This window comes from Dromaius novaehollandiae, chromosome 3 (assembly GCF_036370855.1).
Source record: "Dromaius novaehollandiae isolate bDroNov1 chromosome 3, bDroNov1.hap1, whole genome shotgun sequence".
Taxonomy (NCBI): Eukaryota; Metazoa; Chordata; class Aves; order Casuariiformes; family Dromaiidae; genus Dromaius; species Dromaius novaehollandiae.
The window spans coordinates 91,132,587-91,156,106 of NC_088100.1; the positions used below are offsets into that span (position 1 = coordinate 91,132,587).

Sequence of the window (23,520 nt, forward strand, 5' to 3'; positions counted from 1 at the left end):
CCTGTGTTGAATTAGTCTCCACTAGAGGATGTAACACAGTGTGGCTGCTAGCCCAACCTAGAAGTTAGAGTAGGCTTAAATAAATTCTCTTTGTAATTTTATTGTAGCTCTGTAGCTCCCTTGTAATCTGTGAGGTTTTCACAACTGAAGTTTTACTCCATTCCTCTTTGTTTCAGTCCATCCATTTTCAGTCCTTTCCTGAGCCAATATGACTATTTAGGGGTCCTCAGAAGAAGAGGTCAAAATAACACTAATTGGTCCAAACTGAAGAATTTTAGGATTGGTTTGGTATGTTGCTTAAGGAGCAAGAAAAGGGTTTTGCTGTGTTTTGTGGTGGTTTTTTTTGTTTGTTTGTTTTAAGTATACAGCAAGCAATACTGTCATCATGGTAATGCGGAAATCATATTTTTGGTTACAAGTTATATTCATGGTAAGAGCAAGTTTCCCCAGATTTCCACAGGAACTGGATTGAAGTCCAGATCTATTTTCTATCCTTTGAAATATGGATAGAAGCTTCCCTTAATCTGTAAAACATAGTGCTGTTTATAGCATCTGTATAGTGTGTCTGCAGTGTACAGTGGTGTGTAAAGTTCTGCAACACAAGGAAATGATGCCTTGAAACAAAGTCATCCTAACTGACAACTCAAAATTATGAGGGATTAGAGAAGGTGAAAGCACTCTCTGCAAGTGTAAGGCACATACTTTTTTGCATCTGAGCTGTTAAATACATGCCATACTGAATTCTCCCTAAAAACAAAACTAGAAATGTTAAGGTTTGATTTTAGCATTGTAATCTGACTTCCCCCCCCTTCATATTTGTTAAATTGACTCTTTTTTTTTTTTTTTTTTTTTTTGACCATAACTTACAAGGATTTTGATGCAAACAAGAAGATGGACATACTCAGCAAGTTTCAGCATCTATGCTTGTGCTCAGTCCTTTCTTCCAGTTTCTTGTACAGGAGGCCCATCACTCCAAATAATCATTTCATTTCTCCTAGATTACAAGTGTACTCTTACCACATCCTGGGAATGTCTCTGTTCTTGCTTGGATTGTTTCCGATTGAATACCACTTGAACCTTTTCAAGGGAATTTTTCTCTTGCTAGATTTGTTTGAATTATTTTCATTTTTGCTGTAGTAAATTGTCAAGAGCAAACTTAATAGTATCATTTGTCTGTCATCTTTTTTCAGTTAGATAACTTGAATTGTAGATTGCTTAAAAATCTCCCATTCAGAGAGAGAAAACTTTTATTTTCTTAAGAAGTGAAGTAAAATGACAGCTTGGAAATCTTCATCACTTGAGGGATCTCAGTCAAAATGGAGGAACAGAATATTTGTCAATTAATGTCTCTTGCTTGCCAGACTCTGAGCAAATGAATGTGTCAGAACCTATGTCTTTTGGTTCTCCAGTAGTGTAATATGTGTGTTATCTGAAGCTTATGTAGACTCATGTGGACTTAGTTTAAATTAGATTGTGGGCTTAAGGATCTGTGCCATGCATCCACTTCTTTCTTACTGATGTGAGCTACTTGAATGAGTCAGGTTAAAAGTGCAGTAGTAAGGAGGCTCATATACCTCCCATTACCCTTTGAAATCATTTTAGCTAGAGTTAGTGTATCCTAGCTCTACTCATCTCCTTCCAATATAGTTTCCTTTTTTTTGCCAATTTCTCCCTAGATATCCCTGCTGAAGGTTCATTATACTTGAATTTGTCTACCTCCAGTCAAAATAAAACCAAAACAGCACATAGTAAATCTGTAAATTGTTCTTTCTTATTACCTTCATTTACATTCTTCTACCCATACATCATCATGACAGGCTTATTTGAAATAATTGTATAAGTACGATATTGTGAAACTTGTGTAGTGCTTTATTGTAATTCAGATACAAATTTATCTAGCTTGACTCAAGTGGACTAGAGAACATGTGAAGGAAGAAAGCAGCAATTGGTAACATTTCTGAGACGCTGTGATTTCAGTAGATACTGCCATAATAGACATTACATTGCATTTTGTCCTTCTTCCTGTCTGCGTGGTGAAGGGAGGAGAAAACTGTCCCTGAGCAAAGAGTGGACACAGATAAATATGGGGGGAAAGTCCCAGTGAATAGAGATGGTGCCACAAATGAGCAGGGAAAAGGAATGAGAATACTGAATGGGAACATACAGAAACCAAAGCACTCTGAAGATAAAAGCAAAAAAGTATAATCTAGGGTATAGGAAAAAACACTGCAAAATAGCAACAGTAAAGTTAAAATAGTAGGAAAAATATGAAATGAAAAAATGAAAAAATAATATAAAAGCGAGAAACAAATTGCAAAAAGGCAAAAATAAATTGTGTTTGTGGTAGGATGCAACAATTGCCATGGTGTTTGGGATGTCTTAAGTCTTTGCTTTCATAGGGAGAAGCAGAGAGTATTTAAGTCTTCAAACAGAGAAGTACAGCCAGGGAATGAGACAAGAACAGTGGTCTGTTACTTGTGAAGTACGATTCCCGTTGCTCCAAATAGGAGCAGCTGGTACATGGAATAATGCCTGGTGATTGCAGTAACATGATTTAAAATCAGAAAATTGTTGCTAAGCAGTAAATAATTCTTCAGTGAGACTCAGTGATAAGGGCCAGATTTTATTTGTTCTTAAGAGGCACTATCACTGTAATATTTTCATGTTTAAAAAAAGCCATTAAAGTCTTTCCTGTAACTTGGGACTTGTAACTTTGGGCCAGACTCTTTTTAGTGGTGCCCAGTGATAGGACAAGAGGTAATGGGCACAAACTGAAACACAAGAAGTTCCTTCTAAACACAAGAAAAAACTTCTTTACTGCAAGGGTAACAAGGCACTGGAACAGGTTGCCCAGAGAGGTTGTGGAGTCTCCATCCTTGGAGATATTCAAAAGCTGTCTGGACACAGTCCTGAGCAGCGTGCTCTAGGTGACCCTGCTTGAGCAAGGGGGTTGGACTAGATGATCTCCAGAGGTCCCTTCCAACCTCAGCCATCCTGTGATTCTGTGAACTTCTGTTGTAAACTATAGGCTTTTACCCCTAATTAGTTCGAAGTGGAGTACTATTCAGGGGATAACTGCAGGTATGTTTGGCTTTAGTATTTTTTAACCTACAAAATCGTATCTAAATTGATTAAAACTGACGGCAAAGCTTTAATTTCAAAAAAAAAATTTTTGCTTCATTTAGAGAACTTTTGCAGTTACAAGATGCAGTTGTCATGCAATGTCATTAATTCCAGAATGATCTTGAGGAGACTGAATTGTAGAAGGCTGGGATGGGTTGTTTTCCCTGTGCATTACAATGTATCATCATCCACATTGTGTTGTGGTCTCTTTCCCTGTCAAAGCAAATCATTAAATTAGTATTCTAAAGTCAGAAGTTTGGAATATTATGTGTTTGCTCACACAAAGAGGAAGGGAGGAAGAGTCAAGGAATGGCATTCCAAAAAGAAATTTGGGTTTGGCAGTGTGGAACTTGGATTAGCTATGAGACATTTGAAGGCATCTTTGAAAGACTGAAGCACAGGATTGGAAGGTATGAGAAAAGCTAGGTAGGTACATCTGTGTCTGCAGATATCTGTAGATAGAGATAGTTAAAGCTTGGAGAAGATGTGTGCAGTGGTGATGGGAGAAAGCCTAAAAGAAGCTTTTCAGGGACTGTATTGAAAGGTTATATCTCTTAACTCCTCTCTTGTGTGTTCAGGCTTTAGTAATTGCAGAGTTTGGGGGCAGGTTTGTTTGTTTGGGTCTTTTTAACGTTTTATTCTTATATTTCTTCCTAGCCAAAATCTGAATATTTCATTTCTTTAATATATTCCTATAAATAACCCTTACTCAGGGATGGGTTCTGAACACTTTGAAGCTCTCTGTTTAAATTTTGTCCATTTAAATGAGCATATTTTATATTAATTTTATTATCAAATTAAAGTTTTCCCTACATTAACCACACAGAACGTATGTTTCAAACAGTATAAAATTCCTTAAAATAGTAAAATACAACATAGGTAACATGTATTTTAATAGCAATGATTTCCCATTATTATCACGAATTAGCAACAAATTGCACAAAAATCCAAGTAAATTTGTATTACAAAATAAAAAAAAATAGGTTTGATTAAAAACAAAGACAGTTTAGTTATCCTTGCATAGTATAAGCAGACAGTATCTCTTGAATTTCTGAAAAATAGGGTAGACCTGTCAGAAATAGGATTCTTGATTATCTTTTTGCAGCTGGAGATGTTGCAGCTTTCTTTTTAAAAAATAAAAATAAAAATAAAAAACAGCAGGGATTTTTGAAAATTACAACAGTATATTGTTTTTCTTAATTCTTACAATATATTTAATGAAATAAAAAAAATTCATTTGGCTTGACTCATGTTCAAGATATGTTCATTTAAAAAAAAAAAAAAATCCAAGAAACACAGCCCGAAGGGTTTTAGAAGCTTAATCATTTGGTAGTTAACTCCACCTTTGAGATGTCACTGCTACAAATCCATTTTCATAAAGTCATGTGTTATATGTGAATCCTAAAGTTGTTTAGAGCAAGTATCCAAATGGGTAATTTGCCTCAATGGACTCACAAAGTTATTTTAGACAGGATTTTCTAGCATCACAGTGCCCAATCCCTTCCTTTTTATCCAGCTATTGTGAATCATAAGTTCTAAAGAAAGGAGGGAGGGTTAGTGTGGATCTGTGGAGGCAATATATTCAGAGAATTCCAGTTACTGATAAGTAACCTAGTTTTCTCCTTCATAAATTTGCCTCCCCAGATCCCCACCCCTGAAGATTAACCAGCAGTAGCAATCCACACCGAGAGGACGGCTGAGGAGTGCTTAATTATAAAGGTACTGTGAAACAGTTCTCCTGATATGGTCTAGCCTCAGCATCAAGAAAATAGTGATGGTAAAGGTATGTAGATAGTTTTGTGTAGTGACGCTACAAATTTTAAAAAATGAACATCAATCTAAGCCAAGTTGCAGTACTGACATAATTCTGCCATATGTATGTATATTAATATTCTCTGGCAGTTATTTTTATCTGCATATTAGAGGATTAAAAACTGAAAGTATTTCAGCTCTGCATCTTTATACATCTATACATGTCTAGATGCATTTTCACAAATTTTAGACTTTCAAGTCTTTTCACTCCTTACAGTACAATTAAGTGTCTCTGTATAACATAATGAATAGAGAGAGGTAAATGTCCCAGTTTAAGAGCTTAGAATTTGTTTATATGCCATACGTGTGTTAGAAAGCAACTGAGAAGTCTTTAAATAAGAGTTAACTAGAATTACAATACAGCTATTAGAATAGAAGGTCAAAGTGGAGGACTGTTTTTAGACTTAGGCATGCAATTTTTTATGGATTGAATTTTGTCTACTACACAGTTTGATTTTTGAGAAGCATTTTATAACATTGCAGATATTCTTAGTTTCATGCAAGTTGGGGATGTGAGTACTCTAAGATCAGGAATAAATCACACGTCTGATATTTATTTGAATTTATGGCTGAAGAATCGTGATTCATTTTGAGATATTTTGCCTCTGAGATGTTGCAGCTGAGAAGCAGAGATTACAATATGTCTGAAATATGGCTCATTACAGTTGCAGGGCTACCTGCATGTGTTTCCTTTCTGACTTGTGAATCCTCTCAAGTATAAAAAAAATTGATAACTTTATGTATCCCAGGATACAATTTTGTTGTCTTGTTTGCAGGGTAGGCCCTGGGCTGTAGCATATCTCATGTCAATATATCAACTGCTCTTACACTTTGTTTGACCTTGGTACCTGTCATTCTTTTCTTTAGCAGCCAGTGACTAGATATTGCAGTAGTCCAAGCAACTTTTTAAAACAAAATTTGTTTTAGTATTGAGAAGAAGATACCTAGATGGAGAGAGTTTTACAGCACCAGATGTTTTATACGCACTACGCTGTGTGGAGTCTCGTCATATCTTGACAATGCCCTGTTCTTAAAAGACTGGTTTCTTCAGACAGTCTTGTCCTATCCCCCAGTCTGATCCCCCCTGAACAGTACGATACTCTCCTGAAACTCTCTAATATTTGTTTTATTATAGTATGTGTGTATGTAACTGTGTTTGGGAGTGGGTGAGGAAGGGGTGGGAAGGTGAGAGGAAACTACTGTATTTATAAGTAATTTATTGTCAACGAAGACCAGAGTTAGAAACATTAGTACTAATATTTATGTTTGTTCATTAATAATTCACAAATGTTTATGAAGGACTGGTTCATCTTCAACCATTCTTTCCCTCCTACTTGTTTTTTTTTTTCCCCAGCAGCTTCTTATTGAACTCATCCAAAAACATCTAATAATTTGAAATCCCCATATCTGAGTGTATTATATAGTGTTAAATTGTTACAAACTACAGAACAAGGTATTTGTTAGAGCTACAGTGTTTAGAAGGGTCAAAATCTGTAAGTAATAGCCTTTACAAATATAGTGTCTAATGAAGCTTGTGGCTAGAAACATGGAGGTGTTGGTAACTGTTCTTTCTACTGCTTTTGCAATTGTTGATATGCATGCAAAAGAAAATTGTGTTGTCTGTTGTGTGGGCTGGATTCACTACTAGAGGTATTTGAGGTATGTTTGCCCTCAAGTGAATGTTCATTCCTAGTAGGAGGCTATTTTGATAGCATCGTTGTTCAAGGACAGCTACCATTCTATGATTATTGTGCTAGCCTTTTGCTGTACTTAATTCAGCTGAAATTCTTCCAGAATTTTATGTAGTATTCTGGCTAAGGTCTGTCCTCGTATGAAACAACTAAGAATTTGTGGTAAAAATACAGATATATTAGCCTGAGACATTCAGGATCACATTCATCTCTTTCAAAGGCTCATCACAGGTGTCAGAATCATTCTGGGATTGTGTTTCAGAATATCTGTGTCTGAACTCTCAGCTTATATTGCAGATTCTTGTTTATTCCCTCTGAGCATGGCTTTACACATTTTCAGTATTACATTTCACTGCATTATTATTATTTTAGTGCCCTAAGTCCCCATGTTTTCTTATGCATAAGGATTTTCTGTATTGACATTACCTCACTGACATTTCATCTTTCATAAGAAAAATTGATGAGCCTGTTTTGCTTCTACTTCCAGTGACATATAGGTGCATAATGCAGATTTCCAGAACTCTAAAAGGTAGTTTTCCATTTGTATTAGCTTTTTTAAATTTTTTCTATACTCTCCTTCCGGACTCTCTGCTTACTTCTGATATACCTTGAAGCAGTTATTAGCCCAGTTAGGGCTGGATATCTTCTTTGCAAATACATTCCATGATCTGGGATTTGAGTTTCTGATGAGATTTATCTAAGCAAAGATGGAAAAAAAAACCACAAACAAGTAATCTCTCCCCCAACTTTTTTTTTAACCTTTTCCCATGCATGAACTGAGTTCATTGCAGTTGATTTTCATCAACTAGTTGCCTTTATTCCTTAGCACTTCTCATTTGAAATGCAAAACCTTAGCAACCAATCTGTTTTTTATTTATCCTTTCAAAATGAGCTTGTGATACTTCATTAATGATGACTTTAAAGCTATAGCATCGGCTGTAGTGATATTATCAGGAAGACAATTTCGTACATTGAATTTGATTTACATTTGGACCCTATGTTTGCCCACTATTTCTTTTTTCTTTCTTCCTTTTAGAGCTAAGCTATGCTCTGTAAAAATTGATGGGTTTGCTCTCAGTTTTCTGAAAAAATGCCATATTTTAAACTGTGGACTAAGGTCTTTGACAGGCCTGTGCAGCAAACATAAGCTGTGTATATGTACCATGGCAGTACTTCAGTTTGAGGTTGCCTCTAATGGCAAAAATTCTGCTCTCTTTTGTAACTCTGTATTCAGACCTGAGTGTCACACTTTGATAGCTATCCTTAACACAAAATCTGGAGACAAGATAAAGGAAAGGAAAGTAAGAAAATGTGCCAAGCATTAAAATGATCATGTTGCTTCTAGTTCTTTAGATTTTTTTTCTTTTTATTTTCAGCTCTTTTTTTTCAGATGCGTATTAATTTTTCTTACGCCCTTTCATTTGTCCCTTATTGTTCCTTTAGCTGTCTTCCATGTGCCTGATGTTTATGGATAGCCACCTAAACCAAACATGTCCTCTCTTATGTAATCCTGTCCTCTCTTACCTATGTAATTCTGGGATTATTCACTGATCAGTTCTCAGCATCAGCAGAGAGATGCCATAATTTATCCCATCTCAAAGCTCATTACTGAGCTTCTTTCTTTTTTGAGATCTTCCAATGTAGATGTACTTTCTGTTCGTTCTTCATAAAGTTCAAGTCTAACTTCAAAAACTATGACTGCCTTCAAATTTACCTTCTATGAAGTTATATATAATGAAAAGTTTAGCTGATTTTATTATCTCCATATTCTGTCAGGGAAGAATTGTATACAAACATCCAGACTAGCGCTAAAGCTTATAAATTATTATCTCTTCTGCTTCGAGGAAAGTCTTTCATCCTTGTGTTACATGTACAACATTCTTTGCCAGAGAAGAGCATCAGAATTTCCTCTGCGTTATGATGTTTTTAAAGCAGCACTAGTGGCTACATATTAGAAAGATCTAGGATTCCTGGTAGGTCAGCCTGAACTCTATCCTTCAAAATCAAGAGTTTGTGAAGATCACTGTTTATGTATCTGTCTTGAAGCAAAAACCTAAGATACAGGTTGTCATTGCTGTGCGAAGGTTAGATATGACTGAGTTTAAATGCTTAAATCTTGTGGCACTACTACTCTGTTGGCAAAAGGCAACTTCCAGAGCCTATGCAAAAAGATGTAGCATTTCCTTTTCTGCATTCTGAGTGACAAAAAACTTGCACCCTTTTAGTTTCAGACATGAAATCTGCATAAAAGGACAGAGGTGGGGCCCAAGATCTTCATCCTGCTTAAGCTGAGAATTACTGGTTAGGATAATAAGCCATTACTATGTCTTATGTTGCATTACACCTGTTTTCCTCTTAAGCGTCTTGCAGACAGAAGAATAAAACAGTAAGCCTTCTGCTTTAAAGAAAAGGAGAGGGGGATGAAAATTACCTTTTTTTTTTTTTTAATATATATTATTGAAATCTCTTCCATCTTCTATCAGCAACCTCCTCCTGAAATTTTTAATGACTAATTAGAAAGAAATATATTGATTTTCATCTTAATGTAGCTAGGTGAGCATCTCTGTAGCATTGTTTGAAATCCACATTCAGAACGGCAGCAGACCACGGCAAGCTTGATGCCTGTTGTTGCCTTCTTCCTTACAGATAGCGAGTGAGATTGCCTGGGTTAGGGTTCAGCTACAGAGAGATGCCCTAAATGCGAGATGGCTAAATTCCAATTATGCTTGGTGGAGATCTTACGAGTGCGATCCACCCTCTAAGCTGCTCAGAGCATGTGCCTTGGAGTGAGCTGAAACACACTCTAGGTTCCACTGACTCTGCTGACTAAATCTGCAATGACTGTAGTGTGTGACTGATCTCCCAGGTGTCATTTTCAAAATTTAGTTGTCTTGTCTTAACACAGAGTTCTTCCTACTGCTTAGTCTTTCTGGTTGAGAGCAGTCACTATCACAGAGCCAAAAAATTGAAAAATAAAAAACCCTACTGCAATACTTGGAGTGACTCTGAGAGTGTTTTGCTCTCCCCTTCCTGAAGATAATCAAGCTATTGGATTCTGAAAGTCACCGTCATCCATGCCTAGGGCAAATATGTCCAAATTCTACATGATGAATAGTCAGTGAATTTACTAGAGTTTTCTCCTGGACTTCTGTCTCACTCTGGGGTTCTAAGCAATATTCTTTCAATACCAAATGGGTATTAACCTCATGGAACAGGTTAGGAAGCACTTGGATTAACCACATGTGGTCAAATCTGACAGCGATATCCATTGTCTTTGTAAGTACATTATGCTGTATTTTGAAGACCTTAGTGCAATGTTTCAAAAATGGAAGAGAAAGCATTTAAGTAAATCAAAGATTACATCTGTGGTCTGCCTGTGTTATATATAACCATTTTAGGAACTTGTAAATTGCATTCCATGGATTCATGCTTTCAATTACGGTGTTTTTACATCAAGTGTCTGTGTCTGGGTGTGTGCAGAGTCTTGTAAGGTACTGTTATCCCTATTTTGTTCATTTTCCTTGTCATTTATAGGGAATAGTCTTGCTTGCTAAACTCTTCCAAGAAGAGGCAGTATAAAAGGGAGGGTTGCCAACCATATTTTGGGATTACCTTTGCATTTCAGACCCTGGGGAGTGGAAAGAACAGAATGGGTCAATGTGCTGACCTCCTCTTTGAGAAAACCAGTCTCTAAATTTTCAGATTCCTGAAGAGTGGGAGAGTCATGAGTACTCTAACAAGCAGCGTTTCTGGAATGCTCTGCAGCTCCCATCCATATGAGTAGTGCTTTGTGGTGGTATGGAGGGTTTCAACTGCAGACGAGCATCCTTCATTTCTGTCCTTTGGATATCACCCATCATATTCGTCTCTTGAGGAATCTCAATTTTTTTCCCTCTTTTTCTGTTTTGATCTCTCTTTGGCTACTGTAATGATAGTCACTTTATTTTTCCTGTATTTTACATCTCCTAATATACCAAAAATCATTATTTCCTGTTGCCTCACACCTCCACAATCAATAAACAAATTTTCTATCACAGGGTGTGTTAAGAGTGGTCTTTCTGGCACTTCTTATTCCATGGAGAACAAAAGCAAACTAATCATTCTCAAAACAGTAAGTTCCAGTGAGAATGAATATATTGACCGTTATTTATCTCTGTACTGGAGAAAATCAGATGCCATTAATCCAGCATCTCCCCTACTGCCGTAAGAGGTTAATTAAGCATGGTAGTGGGCTCCAAGAGACAGGTCTTTTAATCTGATACTAGTAAGCTTACAACAGGTCTTTGGGTATTGTAGTCATATTTTTTTAAAAGCAGATCTTAATCCCCGAACAGGTGACAGCAAACAACAGAAGCAAGGAATGAAGGTTGATATCCCAGCCTTTCAATTCTATTTATAGTGAAAATAGAGTAGAAAACAGAGATGCTGTATATTGAACAGAAACTTACTAAATGTATATAATGTGTTGAAAGTATGTCATTTTAAATTTGATGCTAATGGCTGACCAAGTCATAAATGTTGGACTCTTCTGTCTATGTATTTATCTATAGAAGTGTTTTAGTATAAGGTATAAAAGATGGTACTTCCCAAGGTCTTGACTGGAACTGAAGACATGCTGTAGTGTTTGGTCATATGGTTTGCATCATTACTGTAGAATTCTATTGAATGCTTTAAAATTAGGACAGTCAGAAGGTAAGGATGATCAGTCTTAAAAGTAAAACGTTATGAACTAAAAGGGAACAAAACATTTAGTCTGCTGAAGATGCATTTTTCTGGTATAAACAGTTTTCATTTTGTGCTAAGCTCTATGTGTTCTTCACAGGAGAGGAGCTGTGTACTGGCCTCATATCAGGTTGTTCCTTGGATTGTTCCTTCGGTTTCCAGACTGATGCCCACAACTGTGAGATCTGTCAGTGCCGTCCACGGCCTAAGAAATGCAAACCCATAGTATGTGACAAGTACTGTCCCTTTGGATACTTGTACGTATTCTTATTCTGAAAAAATATTTAATTCAATCCATGTGCATATTTAAAATATGCAAAATCCCTGAATATGTACTTGTGTTTACTTTGTGGCAAAACTGGGAGAAGTGTGGGAAGACAGAAATGTCTATACCTCATGTGAGATTATAACAGTTTTCCAACTGGCTTGGGTGTTAGCACTGATTTTGTGGAAATGGATTTTGTCTAACAAATTAAGAAACAGCAATCATAGCAGCAGCAACAGATTACAAAAACAAAACAATGTTTAGTTTTTTTTGAAGAATATTTGATGACCAAGATGAAAAAGCTACTTACAGATAATATCTCTTGCATGTAGGTTTTTGATTTTTTTTGCTTGTACTGCTGTAATACCCCTTCATTTTATAGCTCATTTATTGTACTCAAATGTCTTTATAAAATTTCAAGGGATTTTTAATGTTGATATGACAGTGGACTAGTTGGATATGTTTTAGGTGGATGTTTCTGATAGTTACTTTGGAGGATTAGTGAAAAACAGTACTGTCTCTTATTTAAGTTTTTGTGAGTGTGTTCAAAACCTGTATTGTTGCTAGAGTTCTTTTTCCATAAAAGGAAATATTTCCTGTATTCATTCACTTGTGGAGGTGATGACAAAATTGGGCAAATCTTTTGTCGCACAAATTTCTTTGGAATCAATTTGATGGCCTCCATATCTATTTTACATATACTTTATTTTTGATGTTTCCATTCCATGTTACTGCCTCCTGTTCATAAAAGTTTTAATTTCTACCTCATGACAGCTAAGATTCAGATAATGTTCATACATAATTTGTTTTCTTATTTTTAATGAAGTTTGCTAATGCTGCAACCATTGGCATTAGATACTAATACTCCTTTAATTTCTGTTTCATTTCAGAGTTCTGTTTGATGCTAATTCATAAGTGCTGCAGATTTTTATTTATAATACTAATATATAGTGCAGTGTGTCCTTTTATTTCACAGTTTTTATGAAGTTTGGAGTAATGAAAATATGGTAGAGCCTGAATGACCAGAGAGATATCAGATTTTTAGAAAAACAGAAATCAAGCTGTATCATAGCAGCATTCTCAAATTTAATTAGCACTCCAGTCATAAATGGTACCAGTGAATAAATTGTATTCTCTATAGTTGTGCTGCCAAATGGAATAAAGGACTATACTACCCTTACACCTCCCTTTATTCTTCATACTATTGGCTTATCTTTCTTGACCATAGAGTGTTGTTCCACTTACATTAATATAGTGTTCTGGTTGACCTCCTCCTTACCATCCAATAGAGCTCTTGCACTCTACATAATGTTAAACAAAAGGTGGACTACACCAAACAAAAAGCAGATCCTTATGCCATGGAACATTCTAAAGGCACAAATATGCTGCAATACACAGCCAGAAAATAGAAATAAAAACCCTTTAAAGAATGTGTTTGTCTTGAAAACACTATTTCAGTCACTTTTTTTTTTTTCCTAACTAGGTTAGAAAGGATGCTTGGCTGTGTCCTTAAGGAATCCCTAGCGTAATTTAAAAATACCTATATAACAGCAGTCCAGCAAAACAAATTAAAGTAATATCATTCAATATAATTTTATAACCATCATCTCAAATACAGAATTAGGCTTGCCCCTGGTTAAATAATAGAAGTTTCTGCAGGAAACAGCAGCCATGGAAGTGATATGGCCAATAATATGGCTAGCTCCTTCAATTCCCCAAGCTGAACCTATTACAGCTGGTGACCTGGGATGGTCATTGGCGTAAATCCAGAGCAAAGCTCAAATTAATACATCTCATTTTAGTGAGATGCCTTAACAGTTCAAGCACTATGCATCTACAGCCTAAAATATGGTAATTGAAAGACAATAATAAAGGGAGGGAGTTACCCTACTGACATAAATGTAGTTGCCATGAATGTAAGATTATGCATACTTGGTAAGGTGAAATCAAAACAAGTAGCACAGAAGGGCAGCTCTAATGTGATTGACTCTGCATGGTACTGACACTTTGAGTCAAGTGGCCTCTTTGAACCTCAGGGTCCTTTTGAGCCTCATAATTCAGTTCAGGGTCTGCATAGTCTGGGACAATTGGCTTGAATGCTGCCAAGTGTTCCTGCTCTGATTCAGTTGTCCACTTAAGCTTAATTATTCAGTGGGATATCTGAACAGTTGTCCTTGCATCATTTGAGTCAGACTGTGACTCAGTTTTGGGGCTCTAGAAGGAAGCTGTGGTCTGGGAACAGTGACTATGCCTTATACTGGGTTTTCTCCCATCTACCTTTTTGAAAAATTCTAAATCTGGTATTCAGGCTGATAAGATAACATGCTGGACAGTGAAGGTATGTAAGGATGGAGTTAAGAGTAGAGGAAGTGAGAAGCTGCAAGGACGACAGAATTGAAATTAGTTATGACGAAAGGCTTATTTTTATGTAGAGAAAAGAGAGCAACATTTTGGAAGACTGGATTTGAAATAGAATAAAATGAGAGAACTGGAAGGCAAGAAAAATTGAATTTTGGAGAGAGGAGTGAGGTTTGATTTGAAGTTTAATAGATGAAAGAAGAAAAGTAAGAACTTTAAATGAAACAGTTAATAAAATTTTCTTCAGCCATTTTGACTTTGAGAGTGGATGAGAGTTATTTTTAGTTTTGCTGGTGAGACAAGGTAGAGTAGGAGGGAAGCTGCAGAAAACTGATGTCAATTTTGTCTTCCTTAAAACTTCTGCCGGTGGCTTCGAAGGCAGGGAGGGCCGAGGGTGGCTGGAAGAATGAAAGAAACAGGAAAGACAGAAGTAATGAGTGATTAGATGTCTTGGTTTTTTTAGATAGGATAGAGCTGCTTGCATCAAGGATCAAAGTGATGAAGTCACTTAAGTACAAAGCATGCAAAATTGTTTAAAAAGTGCCCAAGGGAGATCGAAGTTTGAGACATTTGGTTGAGTAGAAGCAAATTCCAAGATGAAGTATCTTGGAATTGGGAGCCAAAGAGGCAAATGATATCAGGATGTCTGAAACTATAAGAAAGAACTTAACCATGGAATGAGCAGGGTGGAGGACTGGGATGAGACTATTAGAAAGCAGCAAAGATGTTGGCGTGAAAGAGAGGTCCCAAAAGGAGGAGGGAGAACGAAAGATTCATGTGAAAATGTAAAAGCAATAAAGGAACACAATGTATAACTATATTCAAGAATTTATTGGAAATTGCCATATATTCCTCATACTATGTGACCATTTATCAAGGAGTACTAGAATCATTTGCATTAGCTTATAATTGATTTTGAATTTTAGCACAGAAGAGAAAAAACTCTGAATGATGGAAATCAAAGTATGTTTTATTGCTGTTTGCAACAAAGATGGAAACTATATTTTTTGTTCATGATACATAAAAGAATCTCCAGTAGAAACTGCAGGATGTGAGCTCAGCAGCTTGCAGACTGAATATCTGAACATTTCTTTTTGTTTCTGTTTTATCTTTGTGTTTTAAATACCAGTTTCCAGTAATAGTGCTGTTACTAGCTACATTTCATTTTTCAAATTGATTTATATTCTCAGCAGAATAATCTAATGTGATATTTAAAGAGCACACTGAGGTTGTTAGACCTTGGTTTTAATACTTTTTCCATACTGTAGTTCTTAATTTATTGTCCGTACCGGAGTTGCAGTACTAACTTAAAACCATCAGAACAGAATCTGAGAAGACTTTTTCCATTCACATGTGCAAGGAGTGTGTGCATGCATGTATTTGCATAACAACAGAGATAGTCAGTGTAAACTAAAAAATGTATACTGTTTACTCAGTGTGATTGAATAGCATTTGGATTGGAAAAGTAAAAAGGTTTTTTTTAATTTCATGTTAATATTGCAAGTGCTTGTATAATTTACTGTTTTTAAGGCCATTTGCTTTCACCTATTCCAAAAATTATAACATGAGAAAACTGTAAAGGCTAATGCTTAATGTCTTTCATCATTGCCTTTTTAGGCTCAGACGCAAGAACAGTTTGAATATATTCATGAATCAAGGTCTAAATGTTCTCCTTCCATTCCAGCTAACACTTCTTCTTGGCTTTTTTGTGGTGTATCTAAAGCAGTCAAATTAGTTTCTCCTTATGGTTCCTTTTATTAAGTCCACTGCTTCTGTTTTACTTCACTGGCAATCTCAACCTTGGATGATACATTGACATGTTAAGAATGTTTTTCTGCCATCATTCATTTGGGAAGTGCTGATAAGAATTTTTCCAAAATATACTTAGCAAAGTAATGTACTGTTATGTGTTTTGTTTATTTATGTAAATCTATTAAGTTTACTGTTACATTGCTTTAGTTTATTATATGTTCTTTCCCAACATTTATTTGGTAAGAAATATTCTCTTTTACATAATGAGCAAGTTTGTCTGGTTTAGTGTTATAAACTATAATTTTTGTTTAGAAGAGATTAGACAGTGCTTCAGCAAGTATAAATGAAACATAGTAGAGACCTAAATAATCTGTTGAACCTAATATTTTTATAACTTCAAAATGCTGCGTTTTCAGAAAAAAGTAAATATTCTTTTAAGTAAAGACAGTAAATTTCCATTCCTCAGTCTGTGCTCCCAGTGTGTGACTGGCCATAACGTTCTTGATTTAAATCCATCTAATCAGTGAGCAGATCATGTATAACTGCTAAAAATAATAGTTGGTATTTTCCTTGGTCTTGTTTTCTTCTTTAGCTTTCAATAAAGAAGCACCCCTGACATCTGCTTACGTGTATTTTCACTCTATGACTTTCAGTTTTTACATTTTTTTTTGTTGAGCAAAGTTTTCTCGTTACTCTTCTCTTCTGTGCTGCTTGCAATGCAGTTAGATATTCCATGTGAAATAAGTCTTTGATTAATTCAGAAACTTGTTACTTGGTTTGAGAGGTCTGCCTTTCATAGTGTCTCTCTCCTTTGGATTGTGATCCCCCCCCCCCCCCCGCCCCCCCCCAGCAAAGAAAATTTTAAATAAGAATCAGGGAAATCCTTAAGTGCAATAGACAGGTGACCCTCAAAGACTGCAATGAATTTGACCTGTGATTTTAAGGGTTGTACTCTGATACAGCAATATAAATGGTCAAGAATATCTTTTCATACAACAACAACCTGAAATAGTTCTCTTGGTCTTTTAATGTTGCACTTCAGATGACATGTGCATGCATTATTATGAAAAGCCTTAAAGGAGAAATCTGTAAAAATGACTATTACTACCCCATTTGGAAAATGAAACTGTCCTTGATTTTTTTTTCTCCCTTAAGAGTAGAAGTGTAGATTCTTGAGTTCTACTTCGTGTTAAGGCATGTGAATTAAATCTGATCTGAAGATAACTGTGTGGACACCAGGCTGTTGAAGTGTTCATACCATTGCCTTTTGATGTTCACGAGAGAGGTATATTCTATAAGTTGACGTGGTTTCTCTAGTTGTACATCTTCCATATAGCCTTATCACATCACATATTGTGATGCTTATACTTATTCTACATTTACATCTTCAGAGAAAGATAACCGATAGTCAAGCATGTATTGTGTGCTTTAATAAACTGATTTTCTATGTTTGAGAGCAATCCTGTTGACCTGTAGAGTTCCTTAGTTATTTTATCACCTATGTATCATATTGCCTGTGCCTAAGCAGTTAAGGCGAATATTGTTAACAAGTTTGTGCTGTATGTCAATGGTAATCTAGTTGATTGTATGCAGAAAATTAAAGATGTCCATGCCATCTTCCTCAGCGTGGACATAGCTTAAGCTTGTACTAATATTGTCCATCTTCCCATCTCTCTGAATGCAAATCAGAGTCTTCTGGATGCAATTCGAAGAAGATTGAAAAGAAAAAGGATTAATGGGGCTAGTCTTATATAATGAAATTTCTTAAATTATTATCTTTTTTCTGGAATGCCTTCCTGTAATAAAGAACTGATATCTCAATTTGTGAGAAGGATAGGAAAAGGCCTGTGAATATTGTCCATGAGCTGCAAGAGCACTTTAAACACTCAGTTGATTAGTCCCAGGTCCAAGTGTTTTTCAGTGTTGGCCATGTGTCAGGCATAATCTGCTAAAGGACATAAATTTCAGGAACAAATCCTAGTGATCTTCTAAATTTGCGGAGGAAACATAGTGTGTTTGGAACTCTGTGTGATGCTGTCACATATGAACAGTAAAAATTTAGAAAAATAAGGTTTATGATGTTGAAGAGAATAATAAAGCAGCCTTCATTTCTAGATTTACTGTCCTTATTCCATTCACCTGCGTGAAGACTAAAGCCACCAAGTAATAAGCTTCAAAGTGAAGACTTGGATTTTTCTTCAACCTCAGATCTTAAGAATTTGGAAGTTAAGCATCTTAAGTAAAACCCTTTTCATCAACAAAAATCTTCATGTATTTTTAAGGTTACTGAAATGCCTAATTGGCCAGATATTGCCGTGAAGATACTTTTGAACTCCCTAAGCTCAAATTGCTGGAAGCGTGGAGGTTGCAGCAGGTGTCGTCATACTTTCTGCTTGTCTTGTTCTTACCATCTGTGTATAGGTATCTACAGCTGACCACTGTCTGAGATGGTTCCTGGGCTGTTACAGATCTTTTTCTGATCGACTATAGCAATCTTTATAGTTCTGGAAGAAGAAAAGCAACATCATCTTATAACTAGTAACCTCTAGTCTTCGATCCTCTAAATAAAAGCTGAAAACCATATTATAGGACAGCTTGCTCATTCTCAACTTAATTGAGCACTCAAATAAAATACTAGCAAAAGTCATCCTGAAGTCCAATTTTTTGTTGATCAACTTCATCAAATCTAGACTATCAACTGTAAAATGATTTGATTTTTTGAAAAATTTGTCACAGACAAAATGTTGGAGTAGTGTTCTATAGAACTATTATACCTTTATAAGAGAAAATATAATGTTCTGTTTTTAAAAATGGAGCTCTGAAGAGGCTCCAGATGAAATTGTGTGTGTGTTTGTGTGTGCGTATGTGTGTGTGTGTATGCCTCCCAGTAATTCATGCATCTTGTAGGCCTGCAGCAAAACAGAAAGGACAGATGAGAATGGAAATTTGAGAAAATTATTTAGAAAGGCTTTTTGAACTTGTGGGTTTGGGGGGTTTTTTTTTCCTTCAAGCATATTCTTATAACTTCTCAGCCAAAAGACGGAAGAAGCTGAGAAGTGTAGAGGAGAGAGGGACAAATAAGGAGAAAATCATTTATCATCATTTATTTGTTCAAGAGAAAAAGAATTGTTTTCAAAGATGTTGAAAATAGATCTTCCCTTCAAAACAATTTTTTTCTTTTTTTTCCCCCCAACAAATGCAGTAGTATATAATCAAACAGTTTAATCAAACATTTTAGTCACAGAGGCAGTGACTGCAGTTGGCTCTAGCTTTCAGGCAGTTATCGGGGGAGTGATTTTCAAGTTAAATATTTAACATGATATCACCATGCAGAGTAAGAGTGCAGAAACTTATGTATCTATTAGGTGTTAGGATCAGTTTAATAGTAATCTTTAATGATTCTGTAATTGCTTCTGATAGGTGTCCAGACAGCTAAAACTATGATATAGTACTAGTTTCCAACTTTTTAAAATGGACACTCTTAAACAAAGCAGTAAACAGCCCCTTAAGATTTGCATTGTATTCTAACAAAGCCGGACAGGATGGCACTCTAAACAGAGAAAGTAGAGCTTGCAAAAGTAATTAGCATAATCACTTTTTCACTACAGATTTTACTTAGGAAAAAATAAACTGTGTAGATATCTTCAGAAATGCAAAGTATCTGGATTTACTGAAAAAGAAAAAAAATGGTAAACAGATTAAAGAAAAAAAGTGCAAATATTAAATCTTGCAATTTGCAACTATTTACTTAAAGCCCTAGACATGATAAAGAGACATCTAGATCAGACATGACTCACAGAATACTCAGATCTGGACCATCTAATAACTGATCCAGACACTCTTCATTCTTCCAGTTTATATTAGTACTTAATGCCTATCCATGGGCTTATAAAAGAGCCATCCTGAAACGGCTTAGTGTCTGTAGAGCCTGAAGGATGAACAATGCCTCTCACTTTTTGTGATTATGAGTGCGTATCAGTATGAAATGTGGACTCCCAGAATCTTTATATTTAAAATAAGCGAGCTGTGATTTATAATAACAAGCAGAGAATGAAAGATGGTCCTCATACTGTGCAAGGATCTCAATTTTATGACACTGATGCTGTGCTATATGAGACATTAGTTGCCTCGTGAGAGAAGACCTTCGTGACTATGTTTGAGATCACAAACAAGCAGCCAACTTTTACACTCTGTCCTTTCATTAGAGAGCGGAATTTCACAGTGAAATGCAGAAGTGCCTGACTGAGAGGTTACAGCACTTTGGGATGAAAACATTTCTAGACTGATTTTCCTCACAAATAAAGTGGGAGAAGATTTTTCATATATTTTGTCATTGGATAGCAATCATTATAATGACCATCAATGAATTTCCTTGACTGGCCAAGGAAAGAATATATTTTCATCTGCTCTAGGCTAATCCTGTTGTGTTAGAAGTTCTAAGACTGAAAATTCTGTTAAAGCAAAGAATTAATATATACTTGAACTAATAAATTCCACTTCATCCAGCATAAGAGCTCTTTCCATAGAAGTCTTGAAGAATGCATATATCCATGCACACTCCAACTTAAACAGAGGTGGTGATAATATGGTTACTTCAAAAGAAATTGTTTTTCTTTGCATGCTAGACAAATTTAATTACTTCAACCAGCACTTGTTTAAGTGCTTTTCTGCATCTGGGCCAAAATCAATAAATAAGGCACATTGTGGTCAAGTAGACCACTTGAACAGCTGATTAAAAGGAGGTGAAAGTTACTGCAATAGGCGTGACTAGGAGCATCCAAATGAGCATTTTGGTTTGTATCAGGAGTGTGCTTTTGAAGCAAATCTGACTTGTGACTTGCTGTACTTTGGCTCACACTGCACAGTAGTATCAGAATGAGTGAACTGAATTTCTTTTTGATGAAACTAAAATGGAAGATCTACTCCAGGAGGGGACCTGTTGCACTCCAGCTGCCATGGGCATTAAGTCCTTTTGACTGGACTACAGCTAACCTGCAGTCAACACAAAGCCACAACAACAAAACCCTAAAGTATGTCTAAAGTGAACATCAGCACTGTTTTGCTCTACAAGGCTGCTCTTACTGGTCTACACTACTTGACAAAGTGGATGTAACCAGAATCTCTTGGGCACCCCGGGACTGTTAATCACCACAGAAAAAAAGTGGTTACAGAACCATGGGTTCTGGGCTGACAGCCTTGCTCAGGGGAAGGAAGAGCTTGGTTGGGCAAAGGCATGCTGCCTGCCCTGCTGTTCTGTATCCTGTTCAAAGAAGTGTAAGGCAAAGATGCTTTCAAAACAAGCCATTTTCAAGCTAGCACCATTGTTTTAGGAACACTGTCTTTTCAGACATATACCTGAAAAAAGCTTAACTTGAAATTTTCTAAAAGTTAATTTGAAAATCATCTACTACTGAAATCCTGGATTTAAATGCAGAATGTAATTTAATTATACACAATGCTTGACTAGTACTTTTAAGTATTGCTTTTAATAAGTCTTAATAGTATTGTAGTTTAAAACAAAACAAATCTGTCCTCATGAAAAATGGCAAGTGGATACTCAATATAGGCTCCTCTGAAACAGTGTATATGGTGCAGCAAAGAGATTCTGTCTGGTGACAGGCTGCACTCTTCCTACCTAGCTTCCTCTGGAAGCCTGGGAAGTATTTTTGTTCTTAATTCTGCATGTTGTGTCTCTGCTGATAAATCCCCTAATTCTCTCTTTCTAAAAATATTTCTTTATATCTGCTACTTTTTATATGGATTATTGTCATTTTCAAGTAGGCTTTGTAGCTGCTTTTGTTATTTTCAAAAAATCTCTATGTAGAATCTGCAAGAGTGGAACTTAATGTTGGAGAAGAAAAGTTACCAGTAACTTACTTTTTCTAAAATCAGTAATTATAACAGATTTCCACTTGCCCCTCTAACTTCTTTACAGTTTTAGAAGTTATTCTTTCTACTGTTTCACTTGAAAAAAATTGATCATAAATAGTAGGCATAAGCATGTATGCCTATATTATGTGCAAGCAAGATGGCTTAATAGCTTGCAAATGCTAAATGCAGAGCTTTTGCCAGTCACATAGGGGGAGCACATGCTAGGAATGGAGACCTCTATAGCCCATAGATCCACTGAACAGTTAAGTTCAGGGTGACAGTTAAGAAAATTTTCTTTACTTAATCTCTTCTTCAGGGGAAGCTTTTGCTTTAAATATCATGAGTATTATCAGACTTTTAAAGTGATCTGCTGACCTTTCACAAATTATTTTGGTTATCTAGGAAGAACAAGCATGGCTGTGAAATCTGTCGATGTAAGAAATGCCCAGAACTGCCTTGTGGTAAAATCTGTCCGATGGGCTTCCAGCAAAACAATCACGGGTGTCTTATCTGCAAGTGTAGAGGTAGGTGTGAATGTGGTGCCACCTATAATTATAATTTGTTTTCAAAGCAGTCGGAAGCTAGAATGAAAAAAGAGGAATACTACACAGTGTGTGTACGAATTGAAGTACGTTAGCTGGTGGGAAGTCCTTTCCTCAAATGAGTGTATCCTTTTTCAGGTGTTCGTTTTCATTTGTAGTATCTGTGTTCGTCTTCACTTCAACAGATAGCTTCAGCTCCATATCCATCTTCCATTGCAAAGTCACAAAAAGTCCGTATCGTAAATGAAAATTAGATCAGGCTCTTAATAAGCAACTACTGAAGATAAGCTGATAGAATTTCTTTTTTCTGTAGCAGCGTAAATCTTAGATTATTTGCTATCGCCATATCTTTATAAACTCCATTTTGGATTTGATAGATGACCTGTATACCACCTAAAATTAGAATGCTGTTTCTTGGACGCTTTTTTTCTGATTGTATTCAAGAATGTAGGGACTTGAGTGGCATTTCCTTTCCCGAGAGAATGGGAAGTCACAAACTAGGAAATCATACTAGGAATGTGCAGCAGAGGCAAATGAGGATCAGAAGCAACTTCGTCAGGGAACACCTGGATTTTTTATAATTGTGTGTGTGTTTTGAAAATCACAGAATGTAGCCCAGGGATATTAATGAAGAGTTGAACCTAACCGATGCCTTTGTTGCTAAAAGGGCAAGAACTTACTCTGCTTTTCTGCTTCTTATCACATAGTCATGCTTGTTTGTATCTGCTTTTGGTATTCACTAGACCTTTCTGTGGGCTGTTTAACTTGCTGACATGGCAAAAACGTTTTAGCGTTTTATAGAAAAGACAGCGAAATATAAGTTTTGCCTGAATTCATTGGAATAGTGCTTAACACAAGAATTTCTCTGTGCATGGAATTTCTTCATAAATGTGTACCGTTTGGTAAAGGTATATAATTATGTGTTGTATTCAGATATCTAATCTATCAGATGTCTAATATGGGTTTAGACCCAGTATTGCTTTTTTTAAGGATATTAATTTCTCAGAGCTGTATATTGAATCAAGAGCTCTCTGAAGGATCTACTACTGTCTCTCTGCTCAGAACCTATCTAAGATACACTGATAACATACAGTTCACCCTATACAGCCATCTTCATGTAAAAATTCAGCTACAGGAAAAATATCAAAGCAGCCACCAGACTTTATGTAATAGTTTAGACTTATATAAATTAACTACTGCTCCTTTTATATGCAGTAGACTGACTGGTTGTGGAAGTCCATGTAGTGGCCTGCTGCCCCATCCCCTCCTGTTGCCTGTCACCCTCCCCATTTCCTGGACTAAAGTTTCCTCACCTTCCAAGTCCTGGACGATACTAGGGTTTTAAAAAGCTTAGTGGGGGCAGGAAGGCACTGGAGAAAGGTAT

At 36.1% G+C, this 23,520-nt stretch overlaps 1 protein-coding gene across 1 annotated transcript in view; it reads left to right on the top strand.

Moving 5' to 3' along the window:
• Nucleotides 1-23,520, top strand: part of CRIM1 (cysteine rich transmembrane BMP regulator 1) — a 215,414-nt gene that overhangs the window by 163,892 nt on the left and 28,002 nt on the right. Inside the window, exons 9-10 of the mRNA XM_026102661.2 lie at nucleotides 11,449-11,605; nucleotides 21,997-22,118. Of these exons, the coding sequence (XP_025958446.2) occupies nucleotides 11,449-11,605; nucleotides 21,997-22,118 (279 nt within the window). The remainder of the gene's footprint in view (nucleotides 1-11,448; nucleotides 11,606-21,996; nucleotides 22,119-23,520) is intronic.